The sequence below is a fragment of the Cydia amplana genome, chromosome 5 (genome assembly GCF_948474715.1).
Source record: "Cydia amplana chromosome 5, ilCydAmpl1.1, whole genome shotgun sequence".
In the NCBI taxonomy this organism is placed as follows: Eukaryota; Metazoa; Arthropoda; class Insecta; order Lepidoptera; family Tortricidae; genus Cydia; species Cydia amplana.
In genome coordinates this window covers 13,476,125-13,495,672 of record NC_086073.1, presented here as the reverse complement: position 1 = coordinate 13,495,672, position 19,548 = coordinate 13,476,125, and the positions used below count along the sequence as shown (strand labels likewise).

At 37.4% G+C, this 19,548-nt stretch overlaps 1 protein-coding gene across 3 annotated transcripts in view; it reads left to right on the top strand.

Annotated features, from left to right (window-relative positions):
- The window catches only part of LOC134648315 (inactive dipeptidyl peptidase 10), a 129,882-nt gene that overhangs the window by 95,107 nt on the left and 15,227 nt on the right, over positions 1-19,548 (top strand). For all 3 annotated transcript variants that reach the window (XM_063502813.1, XM_063502812.1, XM_063502811.1), the window contains exons 2-4: positions 16,776-17,033; positions 17,388-17,491; positions 18,799-18,997. In XM_063502813.1, the coding sequence (XP_063358883.1) occupies positions 16,920-17,033; positions 17,388-17,491; positions 18,799-18,997 (417 nt within the window). In that variant the 5' untranslated portion in view covers positions 16,776-16,919. The remainder of the gene's footprint in view (positions 1-16,775; positions 17,034-17,387; positions 17,492-18,798; positions 18,998-19,548) is intronic.

Genomic DNA, 19,548 nt, shown 5'->3' with positions numbered 1-19,548 from the left:
TATACCTAATAATTGTTTAAGTATACAGTTAGAATTAGACCAAGACAAGTCTTCAACGATTTTGATAGCACACGCAGTGTAATTTTCAACGTCAAACTTCCATGAAATTATGACTTATTGACTTGCATTTATATGTGACTTATAAATAATACTTGCACTGCGTATGCTATCAAAATCGTTGCAGACTTTTCTTGGTCCAACTCTGTGAGTCGTCCTTTTCATCGTGTCGCTTACTTAGATAACAAAGTGACAATGTTCGTTAGTAATTTTACAAATCATGGAATAAAAGTGAACCATCCATAAGAAACTCATAAAATTGAGTAATTTACAACTCTGTCTAACCAAGCGATTTAGCTCAACCGGCAATGACTTATTGACTTGCATTTATATGTGACTTATAAATAATACTTGCACTGCGTATGCTATCAAAATCGTTGCAGACTTTTCTTGGTCCAACTCTGTGAGTCGTCCTTCTCATCGTGTCGCTTACTTAGATAACAAAGTGACAATGTTCGTTAGTAATTTTACAAATCATGGAATAAAAGTGAACCATCCATAAGAAACTCATAAAATTGAGTAATTTACAACTCTGTCTAACCAAGCGATTTAGCTCAACCGGCAATAAAGTGGATTTTTAGAGTGGAATCGACAACGATCCTCCTTTATCGCCTATCAAGGCCCACTCGCAATCACAATCGGCGTGGTATTAACGTGATTACCATTCAACCGACTGTATCGTTTAGGACACGCGACAGCTACGAGGTTGGTAATTTAGTTATTGGTAAATAAAACCCGATTTTCTTTTTCTTTTCGTTTATGATTGTTGATGTACGATTGTCATTAAGGCTCTTATCTTTCATGTGAGATGATTCAAGTAATCTTAGAAACTTTAATTAATACGAATACGTGTTTATATGCATTTTCTTTTCCCTGCCACTCTATAACTATACTAATTATTGCACAGGCCCCCTCGCCTATCTAATAGCCTAACGGGAACCTTCAAGAAACCAAATACATTTAATTGTAATTACGGTTTAATAGGGACGGCGTGCGGCAAATGGAGTTCAGGAAGGCACGTGTAGGTGAGATTGAATCGGAAAAGTGTCGGTGGCTCTGTAGCGGGTGTGTTTAAGAGCGGCACCCGGCCGGGAACCAGACCCGATCCCAATTTATTACACCGAACCGAGAGGAACAGTAAAAATTTACACGAAACTCCCTGAGCCCGATTTATTTAGCCTGCGACCTGTCATATCAGGACAACAACGTAATCCCGTTTTAGGGCATAAGTACGGTCTCGATTTTAGGCTATGTCACACGGTACTCAATTATGATTTATAGTTATTAGCTTTCCTGAAGAAAACGTACCTACTGTGGTATAAGTCAAATAAAAACGTTTGCACACCTAGCTGCAACATAGCATTCCACCTTTATGAATGAATTCCATTTCCATGCACTTTTGCAGCTCACTGTACATAACCTGTAACTATTAGGATTTAAGCGACTTTAGTTGAAAATAAATTCACATTTCTTAAACAAACATTAGGTACCTATTTAAAATTCCATTTAGTTTTAGTTCCAATTAAAGTTAAGTAGAATATCTTTTTGAGTGTTATAATAACGAGCATCAAGTTTGTGGCTACTCGTTCTTTAATTATCTTCTAATTCTTCCGCGAAATGAACAGGCTCATAAAACGAATGGGAGTCTATAAACTGGCTTTATGTAGTATTTTCACAGTATCTTTGAGTTCCTAGAGTATTTTATGACCTACAGTTATTAGGTTAACTGCCCGCAGCAGAGGCTAGAGTAGTGTTGCTGACAAAAATGATGTTTACTATGTTATTTATTAATTAACGTCAGCTTATAGAAATACTCGTATGTGTACTTGAAATACCAACATATTATTGTTATTATTAATAAGATAAAAGTCTGTATGGGGCTCAGCAGTTAAATCCAAGTTACCCAAACTTGGATTTACCAACTTGTTATGGTTTCGATCTTATTTTGATACGATCTTGAAGAACGCTCACGCTGATGCATGCGAAATGAAATTAAAAAATCGTGTGAGATGCGCGCCAATCACCAAGATGACCGTCAAGTCGTATCAAAACCATTTCAAACCCGTAGTTGTTAAAACGAAATCGGGTACCAGCGCCTTGTGTACTTATCAATAACAAACTTACACTAGATGGCGTAAACAATTTTATATTTATTAAATTACCTACTTACTCAATATTGGAAAACCATGGATGCTTACAGTTCAAGTATTCGCGCGAGCGAGACGCATGATAACTAAACAACATGATTCAAATATCATTCTGATGCCAGTACCTATACGTTCGAATAAGCTTGTAAACCCGTTGTCATTATTGGAGAAACTTGTTACCAAAGAGTAAAGTAAGTATAATTATTAAATTGTACAACGGGACTTAATCGCGTATCTAAGTTTTAAGATTTACCTCCGACGTTTCGAGGACGGCGTTGTCCCAGTGGTCTACGACACGGACACGGACACGGACAACGCCGTCTTCGAAACGTCGGAGGTAAATCTTAAAACTTAGATACGCAATTGTCTGGTCAGTCAGCCACTGTATCTAACGTCTAACTTAGTCCTCGTCGATAGGAAAATGCCCATACAACACTCGATCTGGATCGCCGATAGTCGATATGGCGACTGGCGATATTTAACGAGAGCTCGAGAGTGTAAAATACATAGTATAATCAATTTTGAAGCATTACAATCGAGTGGACGTTTTTGTTAGTTTTTTATAAAATCCATTTCATGATCTCTGTAATAAAATACTTTTCCGCAGAAAACTAGCCTTTTTAATAATGAGCTCGGCCATCATCATGCTTGCGGGTAGCCACATCAGCCACATGCCTGTATTTTTCCTATGACTGACAGAACCGAGTACGCGGTTCACGTTCTCCCGTCGGATACCTCATTAGCCTAATACAGTCGCGGAACGGCCGAGCTTTATTTAACAAATCAGTGTAATCAGAGCAGTTACATAAATAACCCACGCCTAGTGATGTGTGGCTCAACTCCCACCCCTGGAAGCGCAACGTCGGATGTAACTATGTACTATACAGGGACATATGTTGCTCTTGCATGAATGCATCCTATTGATGCTCAAGCTCGCTAGCTAATGAGCTATAATTAAGCTAGGCGATCAACTGCACCGTCTGTAGAGATCTATTGGGGCAACGTGTGCCAAATAGTAGGGATAGACGGTTCTCGCTGACTTGTGGTTTTCCTCGTTAAGCTAAATTATCTTGGATATGTCGCCAAATTAAATTTATGTTATGAGTTTTTCTGCAATACCATATCTAAATAGCTGTTATAAAATCAGCACATACCTACATAAATATTTCAAATTGAGAACAAATACAAACGCCTGCCTTAAGTAGGGATAGATTTTTTGGAAATCCTTAAATTATTTACTGAGGTGCTTGTAACCAGTTTCCATAAACATCACATTAAACATTTAATTTCAAAAGTCCTCAAAATTTTCCTTGTAACAAGAATTGGCTACTTGCTTGCCTGTTATTTTTGTCATATTTTTGCATGCATATATATTTTGGCGTAGAAGTAGCCCCTTGATAAGACCACGCGGACCCAGGAGTTGTGAACTTCCGGGTTTAAATAAATAAAAACCTTTAATAAAAGCGTCTTCATTTAAATTATTTCCATCGTAGCAGCAATGAGATGAACTTAGGACAAGTGCCGCCGGAACGAGCTCGTTAGGCACGGATCAAGGCAATGCGAATTATTACACTATTCCCGCTGCTGAACCACTGGACTGCGGCCGCTGTAGACGCCGTGATACCTACTTAGGCATAATTCATCTTTACTAAATTTATACTTTATTTTCCGTATGGATTACATTCGTCCTAACTAAAAATAATTATCTGGTACTTCAAAGATAAATAGACAAAACCATTTAACTTGATATCGTAGAACTGTCTATATATCCTTGCCATCTAATTATATCCCAGATTTCTGGTTATAAGTTAAACATCGCGTTTACTATTAACTTAATTATGTCGTTTAACTAATTTGTCCATGGCTTATTTATGTTCATTATAGATAATAATTAATAATTCAGCCTTTATACGTCCCACTGCTCGGCACACAGGCCTCCTCTCATGCGCGAGAGGGCTTGGGCTATAGTCCCCACGTTAGCCCAATGCGGATTGGGGACTTCACATACACCTTTGAATTTCTTCGCAGATGTATGCAGGTTTCCTCACGATGTTTTCCTTCACCGAGAAGCTAGTGGTAAATATCAAATGATATTTCGTACATAAGTTCCGAAAAACTCATTGGTACGAGCCAGGATTTGAACCCGCGACCTCCGGATTGAAAGTCGGGCGTCATATCCACTCGGCCACCACCGCTTCATTCATCATTATAGATAGCATCCAATAACTATAGGCTCGTCGCCATGACCACATCCTCACAGCAATGCCTCATGACATGAGCAGGCATGTCGACAAGCTTGTAAAGCAAACAGCCGCTGTGGCTTTGCCATCGTGGCTTAGTTCGGTTTACACGTTACTGGCGCCGTAAACTCAGCATAATCTCGGATTATTGTACATTCAATGCGATGCCCAGTTAATTTAATAGGTTGTAACTTCCAACTTCGAAGTCCCTAGAGGCCTAACCTTAGTGACAAACGTTACAATACGATTGCGCACGAGCGACAGGGGCATGTAGTGATAGGTAAAATAAATTATAGATTCGATTTTTATACGTAATTAATTTCTATAATGGTAAAGCATTATATTATTTCGTTAATTGGAAATTGCTGCTATTGTGTTACAAGGAAATTGGGTTATGTGCGGCTTAATTTTGGCATTGTACGAGTATCCGATTATCCAGATGACTATTCAAATTGGATCGCGGCTGCATTGCCAGCCGCAGGTGGTTTGTCCGTATAATGGTTCAATTTATATCTAATCACTGCAAAATTGAGATTTGTTACAGTACGAGTAGTGTAAATTTCATTCGATAGCGTGACGTGACGTACGCATTTTAGTGTCATTTTGCATGGGATTATGAGTATCCAAAAACTCCCCCGAAAAGTGACTAACGTGAATCATATTGATCTATTTCCGGCAGTTACAGTGAGAAACGACTGTTGCGAATTTATCCCAATTATCAATTAATAATTATTCTGACTAACTACATATTTTTCTGTTGCCTTAAAATATCACAGCATAACAAGAAACCTATCTAAACTACTCGTACGCGCGCGGTCCTAAAATTGATCGGCCTAATCTCATGGAGAAACTCGTCTCGCCAGTTAACTAAGTAGGCTATATCTATGCTAAGGCATGCCTGGTTTACTTAAACGGTTTACACTGTATGAGAGACCAGCACAAACTTTTACCTCTCACCTATTTCAATCAAACACGTACCAAGGGCGTTATAAACAAATAGGATATTACATTATGATAGTTAAATGAAAACCAATCGCTGATCGAGTAGCTGCGATTTTGAAACAGATGTTGAAACTACGAGTAAAAGAATATTTTTTGCTTGTACTTACAGACTACCTTCTCTCTCCCTCTGCAATTATGACAAATGTTTACTCTAGGTAGTCTCGAGTTTTACCCAAATAACAATAAAATTGTACTCCGTAACGATTTAATGACAGCTTTTCTAAAATTTCAAGATAGGTACAAGTGGAAATTATGAAAACTTGTGTGACTAGGGGATTGGATTATGTGACTTTGTTTAACATTTGCTTCATAAAATCGTGAAAGTTCTTGTTTAAAGAGTCAATTCAACAAACTAAGGAGCTAACTAAAGAACTCGCTTTAACAGTAGGTAATGATATTTCAATTCTTCGATTTAGAAAAACGAAAAACATACAATGTACATTGGACATCGGAGGCTTACGAACCAGACAGACGATTATGTTGCCCCAGCTGGCGGTAAAAGGATTATTTTGTTTCAGAAACAAACGACTCGTGAACTCGTGAATACCGCAACTGCCAAGCTTGGGAACCTGGCAATATTTTTAAGACACGTCCTAAACACTTTAACATTTTTAAAATGAGTGAAGAACGTATAATAATTCTGAGGCACATGATTGTTAGCAGCGTCGTCAAACGACATCGTACATGTCTGGCTGCATCATACGACACGTTGAAACAAAAGAATTCCGTGTCGTGCGACATACACTTATTACTTATTCTTTATAAGAATTTGTATGTACATTGTTATATAGTTTTTATCTATAAATAAACATATTTGACCGAATCACAATATTAATAATATAAAAAGCTACTTTTATGCTCCCTAGAAAGTAGGTACCTATAGTTGCACTTGGAAATGCCTAAATACAAACATGAAAATAAAGGGCGCTTTCAGTCCGGCTCCTTTGAGGCACTTTTGGAGCTGGTTGATCCAAAAATCTGTTTTAAGTATCTAATTATTTCTAGTAACGAAGCGAAAATATCTAAGAAATCATAACCAATCTCATATTTTAAAGCCTCAGCCTCAAATAAATCTTGCATTTTCCCCACTCGTGTCCTAGCGTCGGCAACGTAGGTAATTACGTCGCACTCGTGCTAAACTAACTCAGCCTTATTTAAATAAGTAATGTAAGCAAATGTATAGTCGTACAAAAAAAATTGGGACTAAATGATAAATGCGATCTCTCCCAACAAATACCTAAGTAATTATGTATTTAGGAGGGAGACAATTATTTATAACTAAGTAAGTACTTACACTTAGGGAAACTACTTACTATTAAAATCTATTTTTTTACAAGTGTACAATACAGCACGGGTACCTAATAAGCAGATACATTGTTTCGCCTCAAAATTACCTCTTGTCTACTCTTAACTCGCTGTCAAAACAAAGTTGCCCGCATAATACTAGCGCCCCGAGGGCCAGTAATTTTCTTATCTTTGGCTGCCATCCCTATGTTATGGTTTATGGTCATGTGTGTACCTGATGTCTACTATGAGAACTAACTGCGCTAACCAATGACAAATAGTACGACATTCACGCTGATCGAACTTTAAACATTTGCATTTCTTAGTATTTGTTCGCCCACAGGCGGATAGAGAAAAATCTGCTCGATCTAGACTGGAGGAGAATCTGTTAAATATAACCTCGGGTTATTCGTAGTTTACATTGGTCACAGCTATTGCTTGCATTATCCAGTGTTAAAAGATCAACTTAGCCAGCCTGCTCGCTAATTCAAATCTCTAGTAGTATACCTATTATACCTATTCTATTCGTTTTAAGTCACTTAAAATATTTAAAACCTGATAAAAATATATACGTCCCATGCCCTTTTATCTTCCGAGTAACTAAGGATTCAAGTACTTATACTCGTAATACATATGTACACGTTACAACAATGGTTTTCTCGTAAATAAGGAGCACAATGCGTAAAATGAGGGCACACGGAAGCGGCTTGTGATTTAAGGGAGACTAACCCAGATAATAATATTCCTGAAACGGATTTAGCATAACTTAGTTGAAATCAACCCCGCTACAAAGGATCTGAATTTAAATACTGCACCTAAATCGCTGGTGTCTGGGATACCAGTCCACTGTTTATTCTGTATATAGAGGGATTGAGGGCCGGTAATCCCCGCCAGGCTCCGCCTCGAGGGTGCTTATGTTTTTTAAATTTAAGAGATTCAAATGAGTCCCCAAAATATTGCTCAAATTTTAAGAGGCCTGTAATATAATAATTGGGTAAACAAGATAAAGGTTTCTTTTGAAAAATACTTTTAAGTTTTTTTTTATCAAATAGTTAATCGTAGAGTGTACATATAGGTGATCTATGTATTTTATTTCAAGGATTTCAGCATAACTACTTTCAGTCTTTCATTCAAAGCGTGACTCGACTCGTCGATGTTTGAACAATGACGAGATGATGACGAATAAACATTTTACTGGAATTATACATATTTAAATACCTACTAACCAGGTCAAAGTGTTAAGAAAACTATATTCTAACCATACCTATATAAAAATATATTTTCACCTCAGCAGCTCGAACAAGGGTACTTTGCTACTTAAAAACAGTGAGCAAAATCGCATTTTGCTCACTGAGTGAGACAAAATGACATTCAAGTGACCTTAATATTCAAATGTCATTTCAACATGCGGGGTCTAATACAAGTTCGAAATACTTGGATTTTATTATCTCTGTCCCTTTCACGTCGTTAACAAAAAGAAAGAGACAAAAAATAATTCAAACGACATTCAACGGTATATTGACGGTTTATAATAGACCCCCGAAAAACGTCAGAACGCATCGTTCCAAAACACATACAAGTATGAATTCTTAATATGTAATTAATGAAAATTAAGTTTCAGATTTGATAAAAACTGATAAAAACACTATACATATTTTACGTAATTTATTGTACGATTAAAATAATGAACTCAAAAAATACACAGTATATCACATAAAATAAATAATTATACTTTTAAGAATCTCTACAATAGTATACAAATAGTAAGTATCCGCAATTCGGACCGTATCTTACAATGTTTTTTTTTTTACAAAAAAAAAAGTTGCCGATACAAATGTCAATCAATTATGGTCGTTGTTTTCATATATTACCTATTTTACTGAAATTTACTACGTTTTGTTTTTGTGTTTGATTGTGGTAATTATACTTAATTGTTAGTATATATTAAGAAACATGACTGAATAGGTAAGTGATAAGAAGGATTACATTTTTCGGGTTGTCTAAATGTTCTCACTGCTGAGGTGAAAAGTTTTATGAACTACACGAGATCAAAGTTATTTACATCTCGTGCGCTTTCGAGTCCCTTACTACGCTCAAGATTCTAAATTAGATTCACTCGCTACGCTCGTGAATCTACTATAGAATCTTTCGCTTGCACGGGACTCAAAATAAGCACTCGAAGAAATATCAAACTTTGATCTCTTGTTGTACAAATAACTATCTCCTCGAATGACGAAATTTTAAGTATCCAGTAACCTAACCTATTCTTCTTTTAACTTCTTAACTTATGCAATCATACTAACTCAACCCTTAAGAAAAAGTAACAGCACTAAATACGAAAGTTTTTATGATATGTTTCCTTTGTTTTAAACATGTATTTGCATATAAATAAATCAGAAAACAAATTTTTAATTTAATTTAATAGGTATTCTAAAAGGTGCTTAATATGCATTGTGTCGGAACTTGCCATTTTTAAAGTTCAAAGCGAGTCCTTAGATGACTATAAGAAGTTGGTTGACTTCTCATTTCAGTTTAAAAATGAAGCTTAGCTGTAAAGTGAGTTTAGAAATTAGCGGCCATATTCGAACTTTAAGATACGTCAAATACTAGAGATTGAAACGATATGGAATGGATATGTCAGTGTCAAACAAGTGTCAAAAGTGACGTTTCTTCAAACAAACGCGTCACTTTTGACACTTGTTTGACACTGACATATCCAATCCATATCGTTTCAATCTCTAGTATTTGACGTATCTTAAAGTTCGAATATGGCCGTTAGTACCTCCCGTACCTATTCCTAGCGTTAACTTGATCTTTATTCATGGAGGAAAATCCCCGCGACACCCGTTCAGAGACTAACTAAAAAGTACGGAAAATGGATGACGCTAAACTTTGTTGTCACACCTCACTTCACTTCCTGCCGCGGCTTCCTGCCTAAAGCAGGTATTGTAGAGGACCAAAGCTTTTATTCGATGCGGGCCATAATTATATTTAAAGGTTAAGGTTAGTAGTAATAACCTAGTCATAACAGATAGTTACATGAAACCTCATTTATAAGAACAAATAAGCATACATTAAATCCAAAAACTCGATGACAGGATGCCACTTTTTTGAGAGTTACTCTTTAATCATTCAACGTCAACATTTATTCAGCAAATAGGCCACAAGGCACTTTTACACGTCAACTTGGAATTTACGCATAACTATATATGTAAGTAGCATAGGACATAGATATATACGAGAAGACGTTCCTATTTGTGTTCGAAATGCGGGTAGCTCCGCAAGTTTAGGCGAGCGATATCCCCGTTACAAAGTCGCAGCAGCAGGTGAAGCTGGGCGGGCGAGATTTATAGGCAGCCCCGCACGAACTACATATTGTTCACGCCATCCCCTAACAGGATATTAGGTGTCATACTACTCATACTTTTTCACGGAAAATGTATAAATTGGGTCACGTTTTGACAGCACCATTTATCATGAAATGAAAGATTTAAACATGAAAGTATCTTTGCAAGTATAGTTTAATAACTACACTGTAAGACAACAGTTGAGAGATCTGTGTAGGTAACATATTATGAAAACCAAATCGAAATATAAATATCGTATTGTAATAATGTTTTTAAACCAGAAAATTGTGTCACCTCTACATGAAATTTGTATTTTGTACAAGTATTCTACCTACTAAGACCAAATGATCGATTGAAAATATATCTGTTTCTTAGTGAATTTCTTTTGTTGTGTTAATCTATCAGTTATTATATGTATCCTGTTACAGCAAGATACTGCATGCAAAAGCTGTTTCAATCACCGTGTCCATAATTGGACAGTTTGGATTGTTGAAAGTTCCATCGTGTAACGAGCCGTAAGCGCGGTGCAGCTAGGGTTGCCAGATGGTCGGGATTTGGCGGGATTCTCCCGATTTTTTGCATGTGTTCCCGATTCCCGACAAAGTTAAAATTGTCCCGAAAAACAGCTTCACGTTAAATAGTGCAAAAGCCGAAAAAATTGTAAAATCGGTAAAAAGTAACATAAAATACATGTGGCAAGGGCAAGCTAAGAATTAAATTAGTATTTTTTTTTATTATATATTGATACCTAATAAGTATAAGTATGATAAATGATAATATAGGTAGATAATAAGAAGACATTTTTTTTGTTTGTTCAAGATCTCAAATAATTTATAATATTTTTATATAAAAACGTCTATGGGATCTATCAGAGCAGCTGACGTATAGTGTCAATATTGTAAAATATCGTTGTTTTTGATACAATTACTTTAATTTGAATGTTTTTTTTTCCCGACTGAAGTCCCAAAATTCCGAAAAATTTATATGAATTCCCGATAATAGCGCCTTTCAATATGGCAACCCTAGGTGCAGCGGGCGGAGAGCGGGCCTCTCGCCAAGTGAAATTAAATTATTAGCCGCGAAGCGAGCCCTCTCACCAACCAGCCAATTCAACTCAAGTAATAGCCCCTCCAGTGCCCTCCACAAAATGGAGCCACAAGTAACTCAATTCCTTGGTGAGGCTTCTTACTTCAGAATAACAAAGTGCTCACCTACCTCGCCGTTAGATAGAACAAAAAAGATAAGCCAAGTGGCTGAGGGATACATTTTTTACGGATTATATTTAATATTTTCATACATATAATAGGATAACATACATAATTTTATTTAAGTACATAATGTAGCTACATGTTTACATGTATTTTAAATATGCTGACAGGCTTCGTACTAAAGGAAATAAGCAGGAACTTACACGCAAGAGCTATGAAAACAATTACATAACGTAATGAACAAATTAAACTTATGCCTAACAGTTTATCAACGCGAAGATAATCCCGAAGTTAAATGAATTATCCTGTCATTTCATTGAATGCAATTGGATGCCATTGTTATGTTTACTGAATTTGTATTTTCATAGAAATCATCTTTATTTGCATTCATATTACTGAAATCTACATACATTTTAAAAGTCTTACGTGAGACACAATTGTGGGATCGTGCCGGCAATAAAGAGATTAGCCCCACTCCGGACGGCACCCAGCTTCACGCCATTTTAATACGCTTTTCACTTCCCTTCTATTTCCAACGGATTTCTGATTTTGACCAAACGGCTCCATGAAGCGACTCGCGCAAATGGGCTGTGACGGACTCGAGCGCAATAACTTTGTGACTGATTATTGTCGGTATTTTATGGTTGCTGACGCTGATCACTTTTTACACTCAAGCCGGTGTTTCATAGCGGCACAGACATGCATTTCATAGTGTTACAGCTGTGCTTGATATCTAGAGACGGTGCGATGTGATTTGACATAAATTTGTTTTGAGAATCAGACTTGCATCGGTTATATTTGCAGGTGCTACGCTTGTAGCCGGTATCCAAGTAAATTCCCGGTGCCTTTGATACGAAAATGGAGGATAACGTTTCGTGATTTAGTTCTGAATGGATTCAAGTTGATATAATTTGTACTTATAGAATTAAATACAAAATACTCGGTTATTTTAATTTGGAAAATGCATAATGCGTAGCTACGATTCAGTCCGAAAATTCAATGTAACAAATATTAGCACACTAATATTATTCCAGCATTGTTAATGCAGTTGTAGCAACATGATAAATTGTAATGTAAATGGAAGAATCGTATAACTTAAGTGTTTTCTTACTAAAAAGCATTAAAAGTGATAAAGTCGTAAATCGTTACTATACTGCTTCCGTAGACTATTTATTTAAACATTGGCACTAAGCCAGAGCTAACTTAATTACTTTAGGTACCACTGTTGAAACATAGTACCTAATTGTAATGAGTAACATCAATTTAGTTGTACAACTTACTGTAAAGTGTACTTATGTTTAATACGTTTTATGATTTGTATTCGTATCGGAATTTATTTAATAACAATTTTATATCAATTAATGTCAGTGCTGGTCGATATCGTTCTGTAAAAATCTACTCACTATTTATACAGCGACCTGAATGAACTTTTGCATTTTAATGGACATTTTATTCGGGCAATAAAACGGAACATTTTTATATTTAACGGCAGCATCCGAAGCTTCGTAATAAACTAGCATCTTCAAACGGAACATTAAGACGAAATAATTTCCTTGCATCATAAACCAATCCTTAAAAAAATACTTCTCTAACGGCGGTTAAACATTCATCTAATACAGAATTTACGCGACTAGATAAAATATGTTTTAAGTTTCAGCAATTTTAGTTAGGTACAATTAATATAAATATATGTTGCATACAAAATTATTGGTTAGTGTGAATTAAAAACAGTTATGTAATTTATTTTTATGTGTACGTCATAAAACACTGGCAATGTTGCGAATAAAGGCGCGTACACACTGCACTTCACGATCTCACTTTTTCGTCTATCGAGAAAGACATCTGATATCATGCTTCCCATCAGGGATGTTGCGAACATCCGCATCCGCATCCGCAACCGCGGAACATCCGCGTTATTTTCAACATCCGCATCCGCATCCGCATCCGCATAAAATGATGCGGAGCTTATGCGGATGCGGATGTCGAACAAGTCGGTACAGGAACGTCTTAGCGGCGGCGTAAGTGCTAGGTAATTTCGTCATTACCTATAACGAAATCGTCTAGATCCAGAAAAGTCGGCGAAGTTACTGTTTATTAAATATAACGCACCTATATTCTTGCTCAAATACTAAACGTTTGGTTTTTTTATTTAATAAAAAAATACTAAAAATGTAATTTTTTTATTTAATAAAAAAATACTAAAAATGTAATATTTGACGTTTTCTACGTACCTAATCTTGACATCCGCATCCGCATCCGCATCCGCGGATGTGAGCCTTTAAAAATCCGCATCCGCATCCGCATCCGCGGATGTCAAAAAATCTGCATCCGCAACATCCCTGCTTCCCATGACTACCACTACATGGGAAATAAAAAATATTTCAAATTCATTAAACGCGATATAGGTACCAAATCCGTATTCATAGTTTTATTTCAACTTAAGGCCTGTAATTCCCATGCATTTGCCTATTTTATTTATATATAGTTCTTTAAGTTTTTGTCACACAATTTTAATTTTAGGTAAAATTACTACTACGATTAAAACTTTAATATTCTTTTGTAAATTTAGTAGCATTTCCAACTTTCATCAGTTTTTGTCTTAAAGAACATGATTTCTTTTTATCCTAAATATATAGTTACCTACCTACCTATTTATGACATTTCTTATAAGAAATATACTAATGAAATAGATCAAAATATAAAAATAAAAATAGGTAGACAGAATCACATTTTACACATTTACTTGCCTTGGTATCGTATCCCATTCGATAAACACTCCTTATAGTCCAGTATGAAACCGCCCTAACGCGGTCCCTACCCTAGGCTGTACAAGTGTACAAATTGAATTAGACCCTGGCGCGCGGCCAACGGGCACTATACTCCAGTGTGTTGACAACACATTGACAAGAGCCAATATTTCAAGCGCTGTTATAAAAACAATGGCCACTAAGTGGCCTTATTCATAACAAATGAGCACGCATTTATATGTCACATGGACTTTACATGGACGCCATCCATTGCGAACGTACAAAATACCTACTTCTAGTATCGTGACAAAAAATTAACGCTTAAATAGGTAAGTTACTTTAAATGTTTTTAGTGGAAAATAAGCAATCACCGCTACCAAGAAAATTTAGAGTAAATCTTAAACTTCTCCCTCCACAAAGTAAGTTTCGTCGAGCTACCGGTGACCAGAAGCCCTATCAATCATTTTTCCACTTTAGATTCTTGTGTAGTTTTACGCTGCATACATATTTGGTTTATCTGCATTGCAGCTGAGTGGCTAATTCCCGGGAGCCCTCCGGTCGTCCGGGCAATAAAGGCGGCGTAAAACAGCTACAAAGCCGAAAGCAAATGTACGAGGAAGACACATGGCTAATGCCTAATTGACCGCGCCCGACGTCCGTCCTCTCGCCCCTCTACATACCGCGCAGCTCGAAAATTAGGCAGACCTACTTATATTTAATATAAACTAAATTAGGCACGCTTTAAAGCACAAATAATTAGTTTAATTACTTAATAACTTTAATAAGTAATCTATAAAGTTACTAAGACAATATAAAGGCACCTTCAATTCAATTTATAGGTAGTGTAGTGAGGCATACCTAGGCAGGTTGTGTACCTGGCAATTTAGTGATGTCAATTGTTTAAAATCTGAATTAGCAAAATGTATAAGTGATTATAAGGACTTATCTACAACATTAATGCAAATAAACTACTTTAATACTTCATCATTCGACGCGACAGGCTTAATTCAGTATTTATTAGCTCTTCGCTCTCCTGTTATAACTTAAGTTGAGCAATCACCTATAGATACAATGTATAAAATGAACGTAATTTAAAATGCTGGGTGATTGAATAACAGTGCTAAATTAAATACTTACTTAAATCTTTACTTGCCGGCTCACCGCAAATTGTCGCCTCTCGAAATTATTTCAACGGAGGCAACATTAGCGGCTCAGATAAAAATCTGTAAAAGCCTTCTCGCTGCGTTCCCCAGCCGCGAACTACAATTAACGCTCTCTGGTCTACTTGGGCTCCTAAAAATGGAATATAAATGTCAGCAGAATTCTTGCCAAATGGTCCCGATTTTCTTTAGTCGCCATTCAGCCTACGGGCATACTGCCCAAACGGTGCAAATATGATACTACTTACCGTTCAATGGCAGCTTTTATTTATTTCAAATTTATAATCTGTTCTTAGAAACATTACGGCCGGTCAATCTGAATATTCTTGCAATAAAAATGGCTATCTAAAAAATAGCTTTGGGAGAGCAGTTGGAATAAGTTTTCCGGAGTCGTAAAGTTCGCCTGGAGCGAATATATAAACTGAGGCGGCGTGCGCCGGCGTTGGCGTCGCTCCAACGCTACTCTATCGTATCGGCACCGCTCGTCTGCTCCTGCTATTAACAAATTATTCGATGGTCTACTTAAAACAAACTTCTAACAGTTATAAGGAACTGAGTAAAAGGTGTCTCATATGAAGTTATAACCAATTTTTTGCGCAGACGCAACTGTTCTTGCCATTTATATTGTATCTTAACTAGGTACCTAGCTAGTGTTTACCTACAAACCTACTAGAATTTATGTAAACAGAGCACGAAAGCCAATTTCAGTACAAATCCTTGGTTGAGTAAACGTTCAAGTTTAACAAGTTTGCCTGTTCTCCGCGCATTAGAATGGTCGAATGCGTTACAGAACTAACGTTACGTATTTCTATAGGTACTTAAACCAAGTGTACGAGTAGTCGAATAAGTATTCCGTGCGCTTGTTGTATAAGTTTTCGGGAACCTGCGTTTCGCTCTTTCCGTCGTCGACTATATTTTTCCTGATGAAATTGTTAGCAAAAGAAATATTCGTTTTCCTTTAAATAACATGAAAACACTTGATCTCGTCTAAACCCAATCTCAACATACGAATAATTATATATGTACGTATTACGTAGTACGTATGCAAGTATGCACAAAACACGGAGCATGGTCGGTTTAGCGGTTTATTCTTTTTGCGCGGTTTTGTTCAGTTTTCGGTTAACAAAAGTTAAATGTTGGTTTACCCTGAGTGCTTTGGGAAAAAAAGCAAAGCGATTATCTCGCAGTGTTTGTTGCTTCCAAGTTTGTGCAGACGCTTGCTATGTGAAGTTTTTAAATCAAATCTTTTTAGTTTTTCTTAACAAGTAGCCGGGTGTTGCACGAAGCCTTTTACAACTTGCTACATAGGTAATAGGGGATAGGTAGGTATTTTATATAAGAATGTATATGTCGCTTGGAATTTTAATATTTCCTAATATAAATTCAGGAAAATAATTTAGCCAGTAGGTAACACATAAATATGTAATAGTATTGTGGGAATACGGTGATGAAAATTGTAGTGATATCTTACAATAAAGATTTGTATTTTTGGTACCATTAAAAGAAAAGGATTTGATCCTTATCAAACGCTTCAGTGTCAATAAATACAAGGAAATTAACTATTTTTTTTCTGTTTGTTTCAGTGATGGAGCGTAGCGCTGTAAGCGGACAGGTGCACAGAGCAGGCACCGCAGTGCGCGCTCGAAGCGCGAGGTGCGGCGCGGGCGCGGTCGAGTAGCGCGGCGCGGTGGCGGGTGCGCGCGCGGCGGGGGGCGCGGGGGCGGCGCATGCACGCCACCGGCCACACGGACCGCTCGGGCGGCGGCGGCGGCGGCGGCTCGTGGCGCTTGCCGCCCGACGAGACCCTACAGGTCGCCGACCCCAAGTCAGCCAAGGAAGAGGTAACCCCTAAACTCGTTAACATAAAGATGTTACATCGCACCTACTCCGTAACCGTAAAGTACAGTTAGCAGAGTGGTACGAGTACAGCTTCCAAACCGGATGCCGAGGGTTTTGAATCCCAAGTCTCCCAACTGACACGTTTGTCGACGACGTGATAGTTCAATAACATTTAAACGCTATGCTACGCCGTAGCCCGTAGCCGCGTGTTATCGCTAAATATCGCTATTCCGATATCGGGAAAATCCTCGACAGACTTTAGACTTGTTAAAGCAAATAGGTAGAAGTCAATTAGATGCATTCATTCTTCAACACAAGAAATATGCGTTATAGTTTCGTATTTTTTTTTCTTTCAGGAATTATACCCAGGGGATGGTCACAATTGGAAAAGCATCATATTTTCTTTGATGGTCATCAGTTGTGTAATAGCTGGCATCGTTACAGCGATTTATTTACTAGGGTGAGTATTTTACTTCTGATACATTATGTACCTATAGGGGAAGGGGGGCCAAGACGGGGTACTTATTAAGGTTTGATGCCCTATGAAACTGACCTTATTGTATTTTAAGGATTCGTTTTATTTTAACAATTAGTAGTAGTAGTAATCAGTCTTCATTATTACAGTTTTTTTATGAATCTAAATAACATATTAAAATTTCTAAAAATTAGAAACTAGAAAAAGTCCTTTCTCACCATCTTGCCCCATGCATGGGGTGAGATGGGGCACCCTTTATGGGCAAGATGGGGCACCACTTTGGGAGCAAGATGAGGTACATAGCAAGGTGACTTATTGCTTGGTTTTATTTTATTTTATCTTTCAATTGATTTTTATCTGAACTTTCACGAACTACCTTCAATTTTCGTTCCAATGTTATCTGTGGGACTAAAAATGTTTTGGCTGCTAAAATATAGCCCATATTTTTCCTTCCACCTCAGCTTCCATCGCATTTTTCATGCTCTCATCGGACCAATCACCTCCACTAGTATTTTCATAGTTTCCCATCATTCTAGAACAAGGTAAAGCATTTTTATTTGTCTGATATGAGTTATTTTAAACCAGTATTCTCAGCGGGGATACCTACCCCGTCTTGCCCCTACCTATAGTATCCCGTCTTGTCCCCGCGGGTCATATTGAATTTTTAAAAAGACTGGATAAAAGCATTGTGCAATACACCGAACAACAAGTTCTTATCTGTTAGCGAAGATATTGTCACGTGTGGATAACTTTAAGTCTTGTCTGAAATGTTGTTACTTAATAAGTACACGTAAACGCTCTAAATTTCATGAAGAAATCACTAGATATTTGCAAAAAACTGATATTTCCGAAAAAAATTAAACCGTGTGGTATAGTGTAGTTGTTATGCACTTCGCTGACTAATGGGCAACATAGGGGCGCGACGCAGGTGGTAACATGCACTTGATTTGTCAAGTCCTTCGTGATTTAAGTCGCTTGTACCGTCTTGGCCCCACCCCGTCTTGCCCCCCCCCCCCTCCCCTATTAGAATATTTTAATCGAATACCTACTGCTACTCGTTACTCGTATCTGACAAACAAAAAGAAAAAAAAGTCTTTTTCTTCTTAAAAGTCTTTAAAGCAGAGATTTACAGATGACTAAGATTAAAGATTAGGTATTCAAAATAAATTGCCATGTTAGGTAGGTTTTCGTAACTAAAGATTACTTTTAGCCCGAAATTAAAATAATTTCCATTAGGTCCGCATAGGTAGTTAACGAAGTTTGTTCTCTTGCTCACAAATGTGCTGATCCAGGTATGTGGACGAGTTATTATACTGGTCGGGTCGTCGTATGCGACTGGAGCAGTTCCTGCGTGGCGACCTGACCGGGGAGCGGCTGCCCACCACCTGGGTCAACTCCCACCAGCTGGTGTACCAGGCCGACGACGGCGGGTTACTGGCGCTCGACACCTTCAACAATACGCTATCTGTCCTAGTCACCAACCACACACTAGTAAGTTTTTTTTATTACTTTCTTTTGCCAACCTCAAGTAACCCTGTCAATAGTGACCTGTCAGACAAGCAGCTGCCCACTTTGAGTCATCTTAAAGACTCCTAGCTTTGCTGTCTATCTTTCTCAACACCAATCTCACAAGTGTGTTTAACTTTGGCAGAAATGCTGATACTCTTATAAGCTTTTGAGTTTTCTGTTACATGTTTATTTAATGGTAATTTCAATACAAAAACGAAGTCGCATTGATATGTTAAAGCGGTAAGATAATTTATCCTTAAGTGCTTTTAACTCAACAAAACATTTTGTATCCTGAATACGCATTACCTGTTACACAATCCCATTTACGTAGCGACGGGTAGTAGCGCGCTCGGCTCCGGCCATTTTGTTGTTATGAACACAGCCTGAAAGCCTCCGCTTAAGCCGCTCTACAGCCCAAGTGACCGCAACTTGCCACTTTACCGACCGAAAATACTTTGCGCTCCCCACACGAAAACTCTCTACGACGACGTAAAATACATAACCTAATGCTACGCTGCCATTGCTAGAAAAGG